This window comes from Erithacus rubecula (genome assembly GCF_903797595.1).
Source record: "Erithacus rubecula genome assembly, chromosome: 3".
Classification (NCBI taxonomy): domain Eukaryota; kingdom Metazoa; phylum Chordata; class Aves; order Passeriformes; family Muscicapidae; genus Erithacus; species Erithacus rubecula.
Genome location: NC_136689.1, coordinates 51,379,441 through 51,397,354, shown reverse-complemented (window position 1 = coordinate 51,397,354; position 17,914 = coordinate 51,379,441). Strand labels below are relative to the sequence as shown.

The following is a 17,914-nucleotide window of genomic DNA, read 5'->3' as shown; positions in this document are numbered from 1 at the left end:
GGCTCTGAAAATAAGCTAGATGTTCAAAGATAAAAGTTTCTCTGAAAGTTGAGACTCCTTGTTTTTGGGAGTGGCTGACATGTCATTTGGGCTTAATGCATAATTCTTTCTGCTTCAGGTTTGAAATCCACCGTGCCTGGGTTTCTAATGTGCCTGGAGCAGTTTTACTTATGGCCACCATCTTCTGCCCTTGGTGACCAATACTTGTTCTAACTTTTTCAATTCACTCCCCATTTTATTACAGCTTACCCCTTTCCACCTTCCTTTTGTCCTTCTCTTGACATGTCTTCCTCATACTGCTCTTCTCCACTCATTGTTCACATTTATCCCTCCCATGTTATTTTTCCTCTAGCTGGGCAAGGGGCTATTTTTTGTGGGATTAAAATGGAACATTCATGTGCTGGAAAAAAGCATATGCAAAGCTCGTAGACAATTGAGCTTGCAGCACCAGTGAAGGATTAGGCTCTTGTTTTCCAGAGCTCTTCTCCCTAAGAAGTTATAGAAGGAGGGATGGTAACTGTAAATTGCAGTATATTAATTGCCTGCAGCAGAAATTGGCAAATGAATTAACAGTGAAATTTCAATCCACACTGGAGCTTAATATGTAGCAGCTGAAGTCAATGGAAATGTTCCTAACTATTTTTTTTTAATTTTTTTTTTTTTTATTGTGGCATCTTTGTGAAGAAATTGGGATCTGTGTCTTTGGCATATGTTTCTCATTAATAGTTTCTATTCTGCAGAATGATGACTGCTTGTATTATACAGCTCTTTGGAAGAGCAGCTTCCAAGGATTGGGATATGCAATGCTAAAGGATTGCAGAAGGAAACACTTTTGTGACCTGATACAAATCACTACAAGCTCCACTTATGAATTGCAGAGGCTTTTGTCATCATTTTGTGTTTTTCTTCAAGTGATAGATTGTGTGGTAAGCAAATAAACATAAGAAATATGAAGCTTATTTATGGCTTACCCCTTCCACTATTATTTCGTAATTTTATTTTCTTGATACTTTATGGAGGGTCTGGAGGACACATCCTGTGAAGAGTGGCTGAGGGAGCTGGGGATGAGACTTAGGGAAGACATCATCACTCCCTCTAAATACCTGGAAGGAGATTGTAGCCAGGTGGGGCCCATCCTCTTCTCCCAGGCAACCAGCAATAGGATGAGAGAACATAGTTTCAAACTGCTCCAGGAAGGTTTAGGTTGGGCATTAGGAGGAAATTCCTCATAGAAAGGCTGATTAGATATTGGAATGGCTGCCCAGGGAGCTGGTGGAGTCACTGTCCCTGGAGGTGTTCAAGGGAAGACTGGACGTGGCACTCATGGAATAGTTGTCACGGTGCTGTTAGGGCACAGGTTGGACTCGATCTGAGAGGTCTTTTCCTTCTAATTGATCCTGTGATTCTGTGATTTACGAAATCTCGTTCCTGCAGCTTTCCATGCTAGTTGCAGAACAGAACAACCAGAGCTCAGCCTCTTTCTACAGAAAATATTTTTTAAAAGCATTTTGCTAGCTATTGTTGTATGCCATAATACAGATATACATATTGACCAAAAACACTTTTAAATTTCAAACTCACTAGATTTATTTAGCTGAAGACTAGAAATCCTTATATAATTTCAGAAGTAAAGCATTTCCTTTTCAAAAGGGATCAAGACATGAAGTTTAGCTTTTATTTTTGTGCCCTAATTGCATTACATTTACAGGAAGGAAATGTTGTAGTATGTAGTGTTAAATCAAATTAGTGATGCATAAGAGACTGGAATACTGTATCAAGTTAAGGAACCTATCTGACGTCGTATTCCTGTGTCCTGGTTTGAAAGGACAGGTGTCTGCCAGTAAGGGCAGAAGTTTCCCTCTGGAATAGAGACTTTGGTTCCACTCCCCTCCCCCAAGTATTATGATTGTTTGAATCAAGGACTCTGAGGCAGAGATAAGGGGATGGGAATAACAGCTCTTTTACTAATATATCTAACTATACAAACAGAAAACAATAACAGTTAAAATTGCTAACAGAATGAAATAGGTAACTTGGTGTCAGTCCCTTTAGATGCAAGCACGCTGTCTCTGTGCTTAGTCCAGCGCCCGGATCTGCTGAAAAGCAGGCGGGAACGGAGGCAGGAAGGAGGGGGGAGGGGCAGCAGCGGCCACACCGGTCCCGGGCGGGAACGAGCTGGAGCAGCGGCTCCTCGCTCACCGTGTGTGTCCGGGGGATCAGCTGTGTCTGCAGAGGCAGGAGGCTGGAACGGGGCAGATGCAGGGCAGGTGATCGCAGAGGGTCTGGCTCTCCTGTGCTCGGCCGCGTGGCTGAACGATCCCAGGCGTCCTCTTCCCAGCTCGCCGGAAACGCGAGTGCCCTCCCGGAAACCTCAGAGGCCCCTCCGGGGCCCACCCCCACCCACCCCTTTGTCTGGACCCATCAGGGACCCTGGGTGTAGCCCGGCCAGCTCCATTGGCATGATAATGGGAAAAATTCTTTCAATTGACACAGTAACAGAAAAGCACTCAATCCCCAACATTATCCACCCCGAATTTTTTCCATGCCAACATGCTACATCATATTGAAATCTTTAAATTATATACATACATGTAGTTACAGGCACAGTATCAGAGATAGTTCACCCTAGAACAAGGTCCCCTTGGGGTATGCATCGGGTCTCTCCATCCTTTTGCATCACCCACCAAGTGCAACCTGGTCCTTGAGCGAAAACCACCCCACAAACAGAATTGTCTTTGCTGGAAGCAGAGTTCACCCAGACAGTTTTCCCTAACATGCCTCTCAGGTGTACCACTGGAACCTTATCTCCATCTGCTGCTCCCAAGGGCTCTGACTGGGCAGGGCCTGCTCGGTTAGTGGAACCTCGGGTATTCACTAACCATGTGGCCTTTGGTAGATTGATCTCCCAGTTCTTGAAAGTCCCCCCACCTAGTGCCTTTAAGGTGGTTTTAAGCAGACCATTGCACCGTTCGACTTTCCCAGCCGCTGGTGCATGGTAGGGAATATGGTACACCCACTCGATGCCATGTTCTTTAGCCCAGGTGTTTATAAGGCTATTTTTGAAATGAGTCCCATTGTATGACTCAATTCTTTCAGGGGTACCATGCCTCCAGAGGACTTGTTTTTCCAGGCCCAGGATGGTGTTGTGAGCAGTGGCGTGGGGCACAGCGTAGGTCTCCAACCATCCAGTGGTGGCTTCTACCATGGTCAGCATGTAGTGTTTGCCCTGGCGGGTCTGAGGCAGTGTGATATAGTCAATCTGCCAGGCCTCTCCATACTTATATTTGGACCATCGCCCCCCATACCAGAGGGGCTTCACCCGCTTGGCCTGTTTGATGGCAGCGCACGTGTTACAGTCATGAATAACCTGAGAGATGCTGTCCATGGTTAGATCCACCCCTCGATCTCGTGCCCACTTATAGGTGGCGTCTCTGCCCTGATGGCCTGAGGCATCGTGGGCCCATCGAGCCAGGAACAGTTCTCCCTTGTGTTCCCAATCTAAGTCTATCTTTGAGACCTCTATCTGTGCAGCCTGATCTACCTGCTTGTTGTGCCTGTGTTCTTCATTAGCCCGACTCTTGGGAACATGGGCATCCACATGACGGACTTTCACGGGGAGCTTCTCTACCCGAGTGGCAATGTCTTTCCACTCATCAGCAGCCCAGATTGGTTTTCCTCTACGTTGCCAGTCAGCCTTTTTCCACCTTTCCAGCCAACCCCACAGAGCATTGGCTACCATCCACGAATCAGTGTAAAGGTAGAGCTTTGGCCATTTCTCTCTCTCAGCAATGTCCAAGGCCAGCTGAACAGCTTTGAGTTCAGCAAGTTGACTCGATCCACCTTCTCCTTCAGTAGCTTGTGCAACCTGTCATGTGGGGCTCCATACGGCAGCTTTCCACTTCCGGTTCATCCCTACAATGCGGCAGGAACCGTCGGTGAAAAGGGCGTAGCGTGTTTCATCTGCTGGCAGCTGGTTGTACGGTGGAGCTTCTTCAGCCCGGGTCACTTGCTTCTGCTCCTCTTCATCAGCGAGACCAAAATCTTCACCTTCTGGCCAGTTCGTAATTATCTCCAAAATCCCAGGGCGATTCGGGTTACCAATGCGGGCGCGCTGCGTGATGAGGGCAATCCATTTGCTCCATGTGGCGTCGGTGGCATGGTGAGTAGAGGGAACCTTTCCTTTGAACATCCACTCCAGCACTGGCAGTCGGGGTGCCAGGAGAAGTTGTGCTTCTGTGCCAATCACCTCTGAGGCAGCTTGAACTCCCTCATAGGCAGCCAAGATTTCCTTCTCTGTGGGAGTGTAGTTGGCTTCAGATCCTTTGTAGCTTCTGCTCCAGAATCCCAGAGGTCGGCCTCGGGTCTCACCAGGCACCTTCTGCCAAAGGCTCCAGGACAGACCATGGTTCCCAGCTGCAGAGTAGAGCACATTCTTTACCTCTGGTCCTGTCCTGACTGGGCCAAGGGCCACTGCATGAGCGATTTCCTGTTTGATCTGGGCAAAGGCTTGCTGTTGTTCAGGGCCCCAATGGAAATCGTTCTTCTTGCGAGTGACCTGGTAGAGAGGGCTCACAATCTGGCTGTACTCAGGGACGTGCATTCTCCAAAAGCCGATAGCACCTAGAAAAGCTTGTGTCTCCTTCTTGCTTGTTGGTGGGGACATTGCAGTGATCTTATTGATGATCTCAGTGGGGATCTGGCGCCGTCCATCCTGCCACTTCACTCCCAGGAACTGGATCTCTCGGGCAGGTCCTTTGACTTTGCTCTTTTTAATGGCGAAACCGGCTCCCAGCAAAATCTGGATTATCTTCTCTCCTTTCTCAAACACCTCCATTGCTGTGTTCCCCCACACAATGATGTCATCGATGTACTGCAAATGTTCTGGAGCCTCACCCTTCTCCAGTGCAGCCTGGATCAGTCCATGGCAGATGGTGGGGCTGTGCTTCCACCCCTGGGGCAGTCGGTTCCAGGTGTACTGCACGCCCCTCCAGGTGAAAGCAAACTGAGGCCTGCACTCTGCTGCCAAAGGAATGGAGAAGAATGCATTTGCAATGTCAATGGTGGCATACCACCTTGCTGCCTTGGACTCCAGCTCGTGCTGGAGTTCCAGCATGTCCGGCACGGCAGCGCTCAGCGGTGGAGTCACTTCATTCAATGCCCAATAGTCCACAGTCAGTCTCCATTCTCCATCAGATTTCTGCACAGGCCAGATAGGACTGTTGAAGGGTGAGTGGCTCTTGCTGACCACCCCTTGGCTCTCTAGATCATGGATCATTTTGTGGATGGGGATCACAGCATCTCGATTTGTCCGGTACTGCCGGCGGTGCACGGTCATGGTGGCAATTGGCACCTGTTGCTCAGTCACTTTCAGGAGTCCTACTGCAGAGGGGTTTTCTGACAGTCCAGGCAAGGTGTTCAACTGCTTAATGCTCTCTGTCTCTACAGCAGCTATTCCAAGAGCCCACCTGAACCCCTTTGGGTCTTTGTAGTAGCCGTTCCTGAGGAAGTCTATGCCTAGAATGCACGGTGCCCCTGGGCCAGTTACAATTGGATGTTTCTGCCACCCCTTCCCTGTCAGGCTAATCTCAGCTTCCAGCAAAGTGAATTCCTGTGATCCCCCCGTCACCCTAACAATGGAAACAGGTACCTTCCCCACATGTTCTGATGGTATCAGGGTGCATTGTGAACCAGTATCAACTAACACTTTATGTTTCTGTGGCTTTGATGTGCCAGGCCATCGCACCCACACTATCCAATAGATCCTGTCATCCCATGCCTCTCCCTGGCTAGAGGCAGGGCCCCTCTAGCCCTGGTTATTATTTCTTTCCTGGGCATACATAGTGGAGGTTCCTTCCAGGGGATCTGACAGAACATCCTCCTTGCTGTAATACCCTGCACCTTGCTTGTGGGAGGTTGAGGCTACCTTCATTTTAGTGCAGCTTCCTCGGTTAGCATTTCCCTCCCTGAGCTGACGCACCCGTGCTGCCAGGACAGAAGTGGGTTTCCCATCCCATTTTCCCATGTCTTCCCCATGGTCTCGCAGGAAAAACCACAGGTCAGCTCGTGAGGTGTACCCTCTCTCCCTAGCTGGGGGACGTGAAGCTCTGACTTGGGGGCCTGTGACTTGTACTGCTTCTACGCTCATCTTCCTCACCTCCTCCCTCACCTCCCTCATCTCCTCCATCATCTCCTCCCTCATATCCCTCATCCTATCTTCGACCTGTTGGAGGTCCCTGGCCACGGCAGAGACATTAGCCTGCATTGGGCCATTCATCATGCTCTCAAAATTTCTGAGTTTGTTGGCAACAGAACACACTGTCTCTGGACTGTTATCAGCATTAATCATTGCTATGTAGGTGGTATATTGAGATAGACCCAAGGTTGCCAGATTCCATAACATCTGCCCTGTGCACTTGACCTTGTCAGGGTCATTGTCATGCTGTCCATCCCTCCCAAAGAGTACCTCTAATACTGCTGTCTCTCTCAGCTGCTGGATCCCTTCCTCAAGGGTCTTCCAGCGCATCCTACGGTGGTGCTCCTGCATTCTCTCTCTGTGTACAAACTTCTCTCTCACACTCATTAAAAGCCGGTCCCAGAGGGAAAGGAGGCCTTGCTCCCTTACGAATATCTGGTCCACACCTGAATCCTGGGCCAAGGATCCCAAATTCCTGGCCTCAGTTCCATCCAGTTGAACACCTGTTCCCGTAAGGTCCCAGACCCGGAGTAACCAAGTTGTGAAAGGCTCACGGCCCCGCCGAGCAATGTCTTTACGCAGGTTACGGAGACTATCGTATGAGAGGGACTCGGTGACAATCTCAACCTCTGGCTCCCTTGCTGGTTGTGAGGACCCTCCTTGCTGATCCCCATTATCTAAGTGCCTCATTTTAATCTTAGATTTCCTAGTTTCCACAGGAGCAACTGCTGCTGGCTGTGGCTGCTCCTGTGATCCAGCTGGAACCTGGACAGATACAACATCTACGGGTTCCACTGCAGCACCATCTGACTCTCCCTCTTTAGGGCAGAGTTTCTCACCAGCTGGAGAAAAATGCTCCTTCATCATCTGGCTATGTTCCTTCAACATCTGGCTTTGCTCTTCAACATTTGACCTATATCCTTCATTAGAGCCCCCACCCACTCTGGGTGGCTCATTTCTGCGGTGGGCTGTGGGGCAGCATCAGGCTCTGGGGCAGCATCCCTAGCCCCTGGGGCAGAGGCAGGTTCTGGGGCAGCATCCCTAGTCTCAGGGGCAGGCTCTGGGGCAGCATCCCTAGTCCCTGGGGCAAGCTCTGGGGCAGCATCCCTAGTCCCTGGGGCAGGTTCTGGGGCAACATCCCTAGTCTCTGGGGCAGAGGCTGCTTCTGGGGCAGCATCCCTAGTCCCTGGGGCAGGTATCAGAGTTGTCGTCCAAGCCAATATTCCCTTGTTTCTGAATGCTAAGTAGAACAAGCCTACCAGCAACACCAGCCACTGTATAATAACACTGGCAATTAAAACAGATCTGAAATCCTTGAGAACCAGTGGGGTAGCCTCAAAAAACTGGGTGATGGGTTGGGAGAAAATTTCCCTTGCACTCGTTATCTCACAGTAAGTACCATTACTGAAATAGCCCCAGAAACACGCAGTTAGAGTACGATAGCTCCGGATCCATGCAACCGCTTCCCAGAAAAAATTAAAAACCCATGAATTCCTGACATAATCAATCCACCAAACCAATCGGACAATAGCCACAGCAACCTTGGTGAGGGGGCCCAAATTCAAAAAAGGGCTTACAAATGGGAGGGAGATGGCTGTGACCACATGGAACAAAAACCAGATTAAACCAGACAACATATTGTCAGTTAAGAGAGCTGTTATTCCTGTCTTAACTCTCAACTCAGTGCCCTCGAGCCCCACGTTGGGCGCCAAAATCTGTCCTGGTTTGAAAGGACAGGTGTCTGCCAGTAAGGGCAGAAGTTTCCCTCTGGAATAGAGACTTTGGTTCCACTCCCCTCCCCCAAGTATTATGATTGTTTGAATCAAGGACTCTGAGGCAGAGATAAGGGGGGTGGGAATAACAGCTCTTTTACTAATATATCTAACTATACAAACAGAAAACAATAACAGTTAAAATTGCTAACAGAACGAAATAGGTAACTTGGTGTCAGTCCCTTTAGATGCAAGCACGCTGTCTCTGTGCTTAGTCCAGCGCCCGGATCTGCTGAAAAGCAGGCGGGAACGGAGGCAGGAAGGAGGGGGGAGGGGTAGCAGCGGCCACGCCGGTCTCGGGCGGGAACGGGCTGGAGCAGCGGCTCCTCGCTCACCGTGTGTGTCCGGAGGATCAGCTGTGTCTGCAGAGGCAGGAGGCTGGAACGGGGCAGATGCAGGGCAGGTGATCGCAGAGGGTCTGGCTCTCCTGTGCTCGGCCGCGTGGCTGAACGATCCCAGGCGTCCTCCTCCCAGCTCGCCGGAAACGCGAGTGCCCTCCCGGAAACCTCAGAGGCCCCTCTGGGGGCCACCCCCACCCACCTCTTTGTCTGGACCCATCAGGGACCCTGGGTGTAGCCCGGCCAGCTCCATTGGCATGATAATGGGAAGAATTCTTTCAATTGACACAGTAACAGAAAAGCACTCAATCCCCAACATCCTGTCTCATGTTAATTATATATTTCTTTGAAAGTAGCACATGTTATTCTAAATTTCATTGGTTTTAGTCTTTGAGAATTGTGAAAAGATGGGCTAGTCATATATATGAGCAAAATACAGTATGAGAAAGAGGAGTTTGTTTTTAATTTTTGCCTCCTAAGTAAAGCCAAACAGACCTAAAGGGTCACTCAGCTATTTGTAATTTAAACTGCATCAGTCTTTATGAGGAAGATGTATTGACTATCTAATTGCTTCTCTGTGGGAATTTCAGACAAACTTTCGAATACCAAGGTCCTGTCTGTTTAATGTAGCTGATGACAGCAGTTAAGTCCCCATTAGATTATTCACAGATCTTTTTGAGGGGTGGCCCTTATCAACATTTTTCCTCATTCCTCTGAAGAACAGCATGCTTTTTGTCAATTGGATTCTGTCTTTCATCTGAAAGATAATTTTCTTTGGTGGCCATGGTTCTTTATCTCTCTTTAGTGCTTGTGAATTATACTAGGATGCTCAGCACAGAAGTGACAACACAGGATATTTTTAGCAGTAAAAGGCTATGCTTGGCAGTGTCTGGTTTGGTGAGGAGAAGCAGTCCATCAGATTGCTGCTGGTTCCCAAAGCCATTGCTGTCGTTTGCTGCTAGCATGCCTCGGTCCCTCTGGCTGCTATTTGGATCTGGGCTCCCTGGCTCCTGGTCGTGCATCACCTTCCCAGTTTCCCCTAGGGCCCGTGGGAGGTCTGTGGAGCTGAGGCTCCTCTCCCAGCAAAGTCCTGTAGGTCTGCAGCCGTCTCTCCTCTCAAGCAAGAGGCAGCCAGCAATTCTGCTGCCCAAGGGCAGGGGGGGGCAGAGAGCAGTGTCTGCTCCCATCTTAGACACCCCCACCATCCCCAGCTCTAGCTCCAGGGGCAACTAATGATGTTCAAAGTGCAGCACATCCCAAATACTCTCCCTTTTAATCCTTAATTAGTAAGCTGCCTACTGCCCAGAGAAATGAAGCCAAAGACCTGATAGCAATTGCAAAGTGGTTGTTTTTTGGTCAAGCAGGGCCAAACCCAGGCTATGCAGAGGAAGCAGATAGCTGGTTTAAAGGTTAATCACATTTCAAAAATAGAGGGAGGGAGATGCATTACAATGCTTCATTGGAAAAATGTCAAAAGGCATTAGCTGCTGCCTGAAATATGTAAAAGGGAACAGCATTAACTCTGCTGTTCATTTTGTGCGGAGGTGAAACAAAGTATTTCACCGTTTACCTTTGGGAATTAAGATGCAACATGTTTTAAAGGTCATTTCCTTTGTTACAGGGATTTTCAATAGAAACAAGAAATAAAATTAGTCTTCCTTTGCAGGTACTCTTTCTTCTTAGCATACTATACCATCTATTTTCTTACCTATGGCATGAATGTTGATAAATACATGTACATACATATGCACACAGTGCACTAAGCAGTATTGCATTTCACATGCACAATTTTCTTTGTCAATGTGCTACATACATAATGTGATTGTTCAGGGAATAGCATGCCTGGAATAGTGTTACTTGCCAATTAAAACAGGTCGACCAGGCATATTCATACATTCCAGCCTCCTGACGAGTTTCAATTACTGCTATTTTTAACTTGCCAGAGGTTATTTCTTTCTTACCTTTCACCTTCCTAAAATACATGCCTTCAAAAACAGAAAGAGCAAGACTTGCCTTTTGGACCTGAATGTATTCTTCTAGAGATAAAAATTTTATGGCTTAAAAATCCCAATGAACATAAATTTCTATAAGACTAAAAATAATTTTCATTTCTTTGGAATTAGGGACATACCTCTTTCAAAAGAGACAGAGTTAAAACTGTGAGAACAACCTACATACTGGATTTCTAAATCATGGCATTTGTAAATACGTTTTGTATACAAATTTGTTTTATATTTAAAGGTTTCACTGCCCCTGTTCAGGTATTGCAGAGCTCCATAAACTCATATTAAATTATCCTTTCTGATGTCTGAGCCTGTATTCCATCAGTGGCCACTGTCCATGAGCTATGTGCACGTGACTCACTCCATCCCTTCCCAGGGGACCTGCTCTTGTCTGGATGCTTCCCACATGCCCCTGTCTCTAGCCTCCATGGCAGGAGGCAGTGTGCAGGTGTTACTCAGTGGGAGCAGCTTGTTCCAGGTTTCCTGTGGTCTCACCTGTCAGCTGTAACCATAGACTGGCTTGCTTGTCCTTCCCTTCCTGTTGTCTTCCACCTTGGACATGCAGATGGACAGTGGCCCTTCTTCTCAGCCTGGTTTTCCAGGCTTCCTACACCTTTTCAACAAAATAGAGGAAAGGGTTTTCTGAAGTCATCCCCATTGGCTCAGCTTGCCATAGGGATGTGATTTAGTTTGGATATGGGCATATGTCAACATCTCTGTCAAATTAGAGGGATTATGTATGGCAGAGTTCATGCTGCCTTTGTGCCAGCTGCGGGAAGCAGCAACAGTGGAAGTGCCAGCTGGTCCCCACAGATACTAACTATGAACACAGTATTTTAAAGCTGATTCTGGGATCTCTGTGCCACTAAACTCTGGCCTAAAATGCCAGCTCAATTAAGCCTCCTTAAGCAAGCATGGAATTTTGTAAACAGTATATCTTGAGGGACAGTAATTACCCATGTATCATCACAACATGGCAGGTGTTGGAGCATCTCCAGCAGCTTACAGACATTAAATATGACAAATAAACATCACAAGTGGTGAAGCCAGTGAGCAGCATGCTGGAACTCTCTCTGCCCCATCAGGATGAGAGCTAGGCAGAGTTCCCAGGCTCTAGCTCAGTGTAACATTTCAGTATATGTCCACCTTTAAGTATAAAGTGTTTTCCGTATCAAACTAATGCTCTGAGAGTAACAGTTGTATACTTACCTGCTTTTTTTAGATATATATAATTTGGAATTTAAAAGATGATGCAACCAACTATAAGGTACAAAGTGATAACAGAAATCATACCATGGGGTTTTGCTATTGAAGGATTTCATCAGAGATGCACTTCAAAACAGAGCATGAAACACAGCTGGTGAAATAATTCCTGACAGTTAGCAAGTCAGCAAAGGGAAAATTTATTGTAGATAGCATTGCTATTTATAATTATCCATTGCAATTGTTAATGACCTCATTAGAAGGATTTCTGTTGTAATCCCTCATGAGAATAATACCAAAGAGTTCAGTGCTGGTACTCACTCACCTTCCTCCTTTGAGAGAATGACTATGTAAAGCCAGTGGGACAATATTGGCATCTGTTGGCTTCTTTCTTCTTTCAGGGAAAGTGTAGTTTCCTTCAATTTAGTCTCCTTTATTAAACTATTGTAATAGTCTTTGGGTTTATCAACTTTGTCTGTTGGACTCTTCTGTTCTGCAGTTGGTCACACCATCCCTGTGTCCTCAGGCACAGTGTCCCTTGTTGTATGGCATTATCTTGGTTTTCTCCTTGAAACAAAGCCAATTCTTCAGAGCATTTACAATGGAAGTATTTTAATGTCAGATTGAGTGGTTCACATTATTTCTCACTTTTAATGGAACTAATAATTAACATAATTGTCTTCAGAACTGGGTCTCAGCACCCACCCAGGACTTCTTCCATAGCAAGCAAGGCTGGGTTGGTTAAAGCACATTTGTACAAATCTCTGTTAAAATTAAAACTGTTGTTATCATTAAAAGGAAAAACCCAGGACGTTGCTGACTGGTCTCTGCAGGTAGAGATTGTGGCTTTTGCTTTGTCAGAGCACAGATATGAAATCCATTTCATATCACTGAAGCAATGAGCCCATGGCCCAGCCCATCCTGGGTTGCTGCTTCAGCTGCGTTGGTTGAACTTTTAAATACTAAAAAATGAATGATAAATCTGATTTCTCAACATATCATGCCAAGCTCACTAGTAGCTCTAGGATGTTCTGCCAAGCCAAAGGTGTATTTTTGCCTGACTCTCTGTTGTCATAACAGGCACTTACTGAGACCAATCTTCTTTGTTTATAGATGAGGTTTTGTCAGAAAACTTTTTGGACTACAAGAACCGTGGCGTCAATGGCTCTCACCGTGGTCAAATTATTTGGAAGATAGATGCCAGCTCTTACTTTGTGGAGCGTAAGTATTTTACCATTTCTGCTCTGATTTAATTCAATCACGCCTGAACGATAATTCAGCTGTTACTGTTGATTTCATGATCTTCTTTTGCCAAAAATGTCCCTTAGGAAAGGCCAAAAATGTTACCAAAATCGCTGAATGTTTTAATAGAAACTGAAACACTTGGTGAAATAGTAACCCACAGTTTCTGCAAACAAATTTTGTGGGCATGAAGACTTAATTACTGGTTTGTTTTTTTTTTTAAATAAAGTTATGTATATGCATTTTACTCAATTTGCCGTTATTTGGACTATATCATTGGTAATGAGCTGCATTAACTTGAATGTGGTTTTAAGGAAAACAGGAAGTCCGGGGCATAATATCATTCCAGGAAGAATCATATTGGCTTTTAATTGGAAAACTTCATAATGCATCTGGCTTCTAACAGATTCAGGTGAATTCAGAAGTTGAAAGGGTCGAGTTCTGATTATCATCTACACTAATAAAAGTGTAACTGTATGTAGTTGCAGCAAGGTACATTGATTTTAAATTAGTTGCTCCTCATTATATTAATATTTTAACCAGGGCATTTGATGCAATGCAGTATAAATCTTTCCACCCTCTTACCAGTGAAAATACAGAAATACTGGATTTGTTTCTGCAAAGTACAAGATTCCTTATACAGCAAGTTAATATTTCCAGCCATGATTGTCCCATCTCCCTGACCATTCAAATCCTCCTTCTTTTCAAAGATTTGCCATGTGTTGGTGTAAATGCAATTTATGATCATCTTTGGATAGAAATAGGGCACTCAAAATACTGGACTGAAATCTATAGCAAAACATCTGTGGTGAAAGAGCTACAAACATCCTTAAGGAGGAGTTAAGCATGAAGAAGAGTAGCAACTGAAGCAATTTCAGTTTTTCAATTGAATTGTGTATTTCCAATAGTCTGCCTTAGCCTCCTCAAAATTCAGAATTTTAGTAAAAGCATTTATAAATTGCTTGATAGGTATATCTGTCTAAGACTGTCTACATTTGGGAGCAGTCAAAGGAATCTTTCATATAACCTATATTTTAAAGGGTTTGTAAAGGACATGAGTTGTGCTTGACCAATCTATGACTTTGATCTTAAATATCTGGTATCATCGAGGATGCTACATGCAAGCATTTTACAGATGCTCAGTCCTAGAAATAGGTTCTCTCTTTGCAGTATGAAGTATGCTGATGGAATGTAATTCCTAGTGTTAAACTGAGAATGTTGTTCTAAAGAATTTAGGGACCTGCTGAAATTTCTACAGGACATACAGGATGTTTATATCCGGTGTTTTGAAAAATACATAGATGGGAAACTGTTTAACAAATAAGAATATCAGGTTTTTTCAGTTATCCTGGTTTGGGGGCAGAAATTTATTACAGGATCTAACCTTTAAAGCAGGTTCTACTTTGCAGAGGCTTTGAGCCGTGGTTGCAAATTCATGAGACTGATCATACTTTCTTTTAGCCGTTAAAGAACTGCAGGAAGGAGATTAAAAAAAACCCAGACTGGGTATTTAAAGATACTTCAGTACCTTGGATTATGGAGGACGGGCAGAATTGTGACAGGAGTGCTGGTAGCTTTCTTGGCTAATCCACAATACGAAACAAAGAGGCAACATGAGAAATGCTTAGGAGATAGCCTCTTTAGGTGGGCCACTTTTCATTAAAGGCTCAAGTGCACAATGAATTATGTCAGTTTAATAGGTTGCCCTCATTAGCTGAGATAGAGTAGCTGTTGTTAATTGATTGCATGTACATTCTTCACTTGCCCTACTGTTAGAAAATGCAAATTAGCATAACCATCCTTCATTGATGCTTGGAACTAAGTTGTACTGCACCACAGTTGGGCAGCCCATGCTTGATGAGTTGCTCCCTCTTGGTAATTTGTTATACTGCTGCCATTAGGTTGTGACTGTCAGCCCTGAGATTTTGTACCAGTGTGCTCATCAAAGACAAATCATAGCCCTGTCCGGAATAAAAATATGAGAAAATGGAGTAGGCAGTAGTAAATACCAAAGGATGCAGATACTCTGAGAGCCACTTGACTACTTAAGTGGGAAGATAAAGCAGTGAAGAATCTTTATGTATGCTGGTTTCATATATCAGCATTCCTGGCCATTGCTGAGACTTACATATGAAAACACACAGCTTTGCAGTTGATTAAATTTTAATATTACAAACTGCAGTGTCTGAAAACCTTGTGTATTTTCTATCCAAAGAGGGTGGTGTAAATCATCTTCCTTTAGACTTTTATTTTTTGGACAGAGATAGTATCTCCCTCTTATGTTGCATAGCATAACATTTGCAGGGATAAGAGATACTGGTTATCAAAATAAAACTCAGCTAAAAAATGTAGCTAAGGTGTGGTAATTTATTTTTGAGGTATCCATTTTGTTTTGCCATACATTGTTATAATCTGCTTAATTTACTATTGATTGAAGTCTTCCTTATTATAGCAATAATTCTCAATAAAACAGAGTAGCTTGCTGATAAAGGCTCTTAATTTCTGCTTTTGCTTTTCCTGTAACTATTCATACTTTGGTACCTTTTTACCACATGAGTTAACATTGGCTATCGACTACAAATTTCTTCAGAAAATACTGTGGTACAAATCGCATGTTTATCCTGGAGCTGTGATAAAGGGGAGATCAGTGTATGGCCAAATAAAGAATCAACCTTACATAGAGAATTTAAATTTCTCAAGAATTTCAAGTACCTCATGCAGATTGGTTTGTACCCTGGCCTTGAAATATTAAAGGTTAAATATATTTGATGGTGCTATTGTTTGAGGCTCATTATAGGGAGACCATGGGAATCATCCTGTCAACCTCAGAAGCCAAAGTTTTTCTGTCATCAACAGTTAGACTGCAGGACTGCCAAAAATCAGTGATATTAAAGACCAGCTGATTTGCAACAGTATAATTCCTATTAATATGAAAAAAGACGCATTAGAACTGAGGTCAAATAAATAGAGGATTATTACTAATTTCTGTATTTTGACTATGGAGGCATATGTAATATGTTTAGGAGCATTTTGTTCAAATCCATAACATTCCACAGTTATTTATCCTTTCTTTCCTGCATTTTTTGAAAATTAACAAGCAAATGAGATATGATGCTCTAATTATGTAACCTGTAGTCATTATACATAAACCCACTCTTTAGGTACTTAGCAGATTGCTGACATATTATAACTGCAAATAGTAACTTGTATGCAATGGGCAGGAACCTGGAATAGGAATGAGTGAAGGGAAAAGCCTCTGATAGTTATTTTCTTCATGGCAGCAGATTATCACAATGAAATCTGTCAAGCACAGTTGTAAGATAATTACTGGCTAAATCCACCAACCTACAGGATCACACTAGAGAGAAATTGTGCACAGGGGCAGAAGAAACTACTAATATATTGTGAGATATTTGTAAAAGTGCACTAGGAGTGGAGAGTACAAAGGAAGACGTGGAAAGAAATTTAAACCATTTTCTACCTTAATTGCACTTCTTTTATAAAACTGAAATTCTGCAGTTTCAGATGCTGCTCTGTTTTTGAAGCTATACTTCCATGCTATTGTCAGTGGATTGCCCCATCAGAATCTTTAAGAGGTCTTTCTTTCAGGTATATTTAAAATCTCACCAGTTAAGAAAATGCTTTCTGTGAGTTCAACAACAAAGCAAGATTGTTTACTCTTTTTGGAACATGCTTCTGTGCTTTAGGAGTACTTGGGCAAAATATGTGTTGCTTTTGAATGTGCTAATAGCTTGATTTAAGACCATCTACAAAGCCCTGTCAGTTTTCAAAATACACATAATTTCTTAACATGTACTGTGCAGCATTTTCAGATACCACGGATGTTTAACGTTTGCATTTATTTTAGCAATCTACTTTTTCACCTTGAAAAGGACTAGTACCTTTCCCAGAGAAGGGTATGCCTTAGCACTTTGCATGTCACAAACTTGCAACACAATGTTGCCAGATAGATATGTCATTGGTAGGAGCCAGAGAGAGAATTGCTTCCAAATATCAGCAAAACAGAACTCATCTCCTATTAATATTCAGCAAACAAAAAGCCCAACAGCTGCAGAGGCAATGTTGTACTACAGCCAGTTTTGCATTTCTGCAGAAGTCTGAATATTTGGGTTTTTCTGACAGTCAATGATGAACAGTAACCACCCACTGTGGCCATGAACTGGTCTGAATTTGAGGGGAGGAAGAGGGAGTGAAGAGAGGCTTTATGCCAGTAGGGATGTGAACCTTGTGTTAAGGCTTGGAGGGCACTGCAGTGAAAGAAGCAGCCTATAATGGGCTTTCCAGGAAAGGAAATCTGCTGTGCTGCACTGCAATTTCTGGCACAATTTTGGTTTACACAGCAGTACAGAGAGAGGGTATCCAAGAGAGCATTTCACTGAGGTGTGTTGCAGCAGCACCCTATAAAGATTGTATCAAACTGGCATATCCTTACAATGATGAGTAAAGTTTTGACACTATTTAGAATTACACTGAAGACAGCCATATAGCTGGGATCCCCCCTAATCTACTGGCCTCTCTAAAGATTGTTCACTACCTGACAGCTAAGAACCACTTCCAAGGGTAGCCTGTATCTGTGTTGCATTTTTGTTTGAAAACTTATGGAGCAGTTGTTTGGTTAAATTTGTTGCTGTTGTTGTGGCTGAGTTTTTAATAACAAAGATGGATGACAAGCCCTTGTAGAAAGCAGAAATAACAGACATTTATTCCAGTTGACTAGAAGGGAAATAATGGTTAAAAAAAGGTGCAGCTAAAATCAGATATCTGAGAGATCCTGGTAGTATATCTTCAGATAGAAGATGTATATTCTGTGTGTTTATATGTGCTGTATATGTGTGCATATACAGAGTATTTAGAGAAATGTCCCCAAACTGGCAATCAGCCCTTTCATCTGGGGGTCTTGCTAGAAAATATATCTTTAGAAAGCTGATATAAAGTTGCCTTCAACGTACAAATAAGTGAAGGATGTTCCAGACTTGAATATTTCCAAATAAATGAGGGACATTCATGTCAATAAAAGGTTTAATGAAGCTAGAGTATTTACAAATTTTTCCTTTTTATGGACAGATTGTTGACAAGTCCAGCCCACTAAAATAATTTCCTGTCTCCATTTTCATTGCCACAATATCTCTAAATCATATATTC

The 17,914-nt window shown here is 44.0% G+C and overlaps 1 protein-coding gene across 4 annotated transcripts in view; it reads left to right on the top strand.

Annotated features, from left to right (window-relative positions):
• The window catches only part of HECW1 (HECT, C2 and WW domain containing E3 ubiquitin protein ligase 1), a 266,543-nt gene that overhangs the window by 93,224 nt on the left and 155,405 nt on the right, over positions 1–17,914 (top strand). For all 4 annotated transcript variants that reach the window (XM_079302438.1, XM_079302440.1, XM_079302441.1 and 1 more), the window contains exon 3: positions 12,623–12,730. In XM_079302438.1, the coding sequence (XP_079158564.1) occupies positions 12,623–12,730 (108 nt within the window). The remainder of the gene's footprint in view (positions 1–12,622; positions 12,731–17,914) is intronic.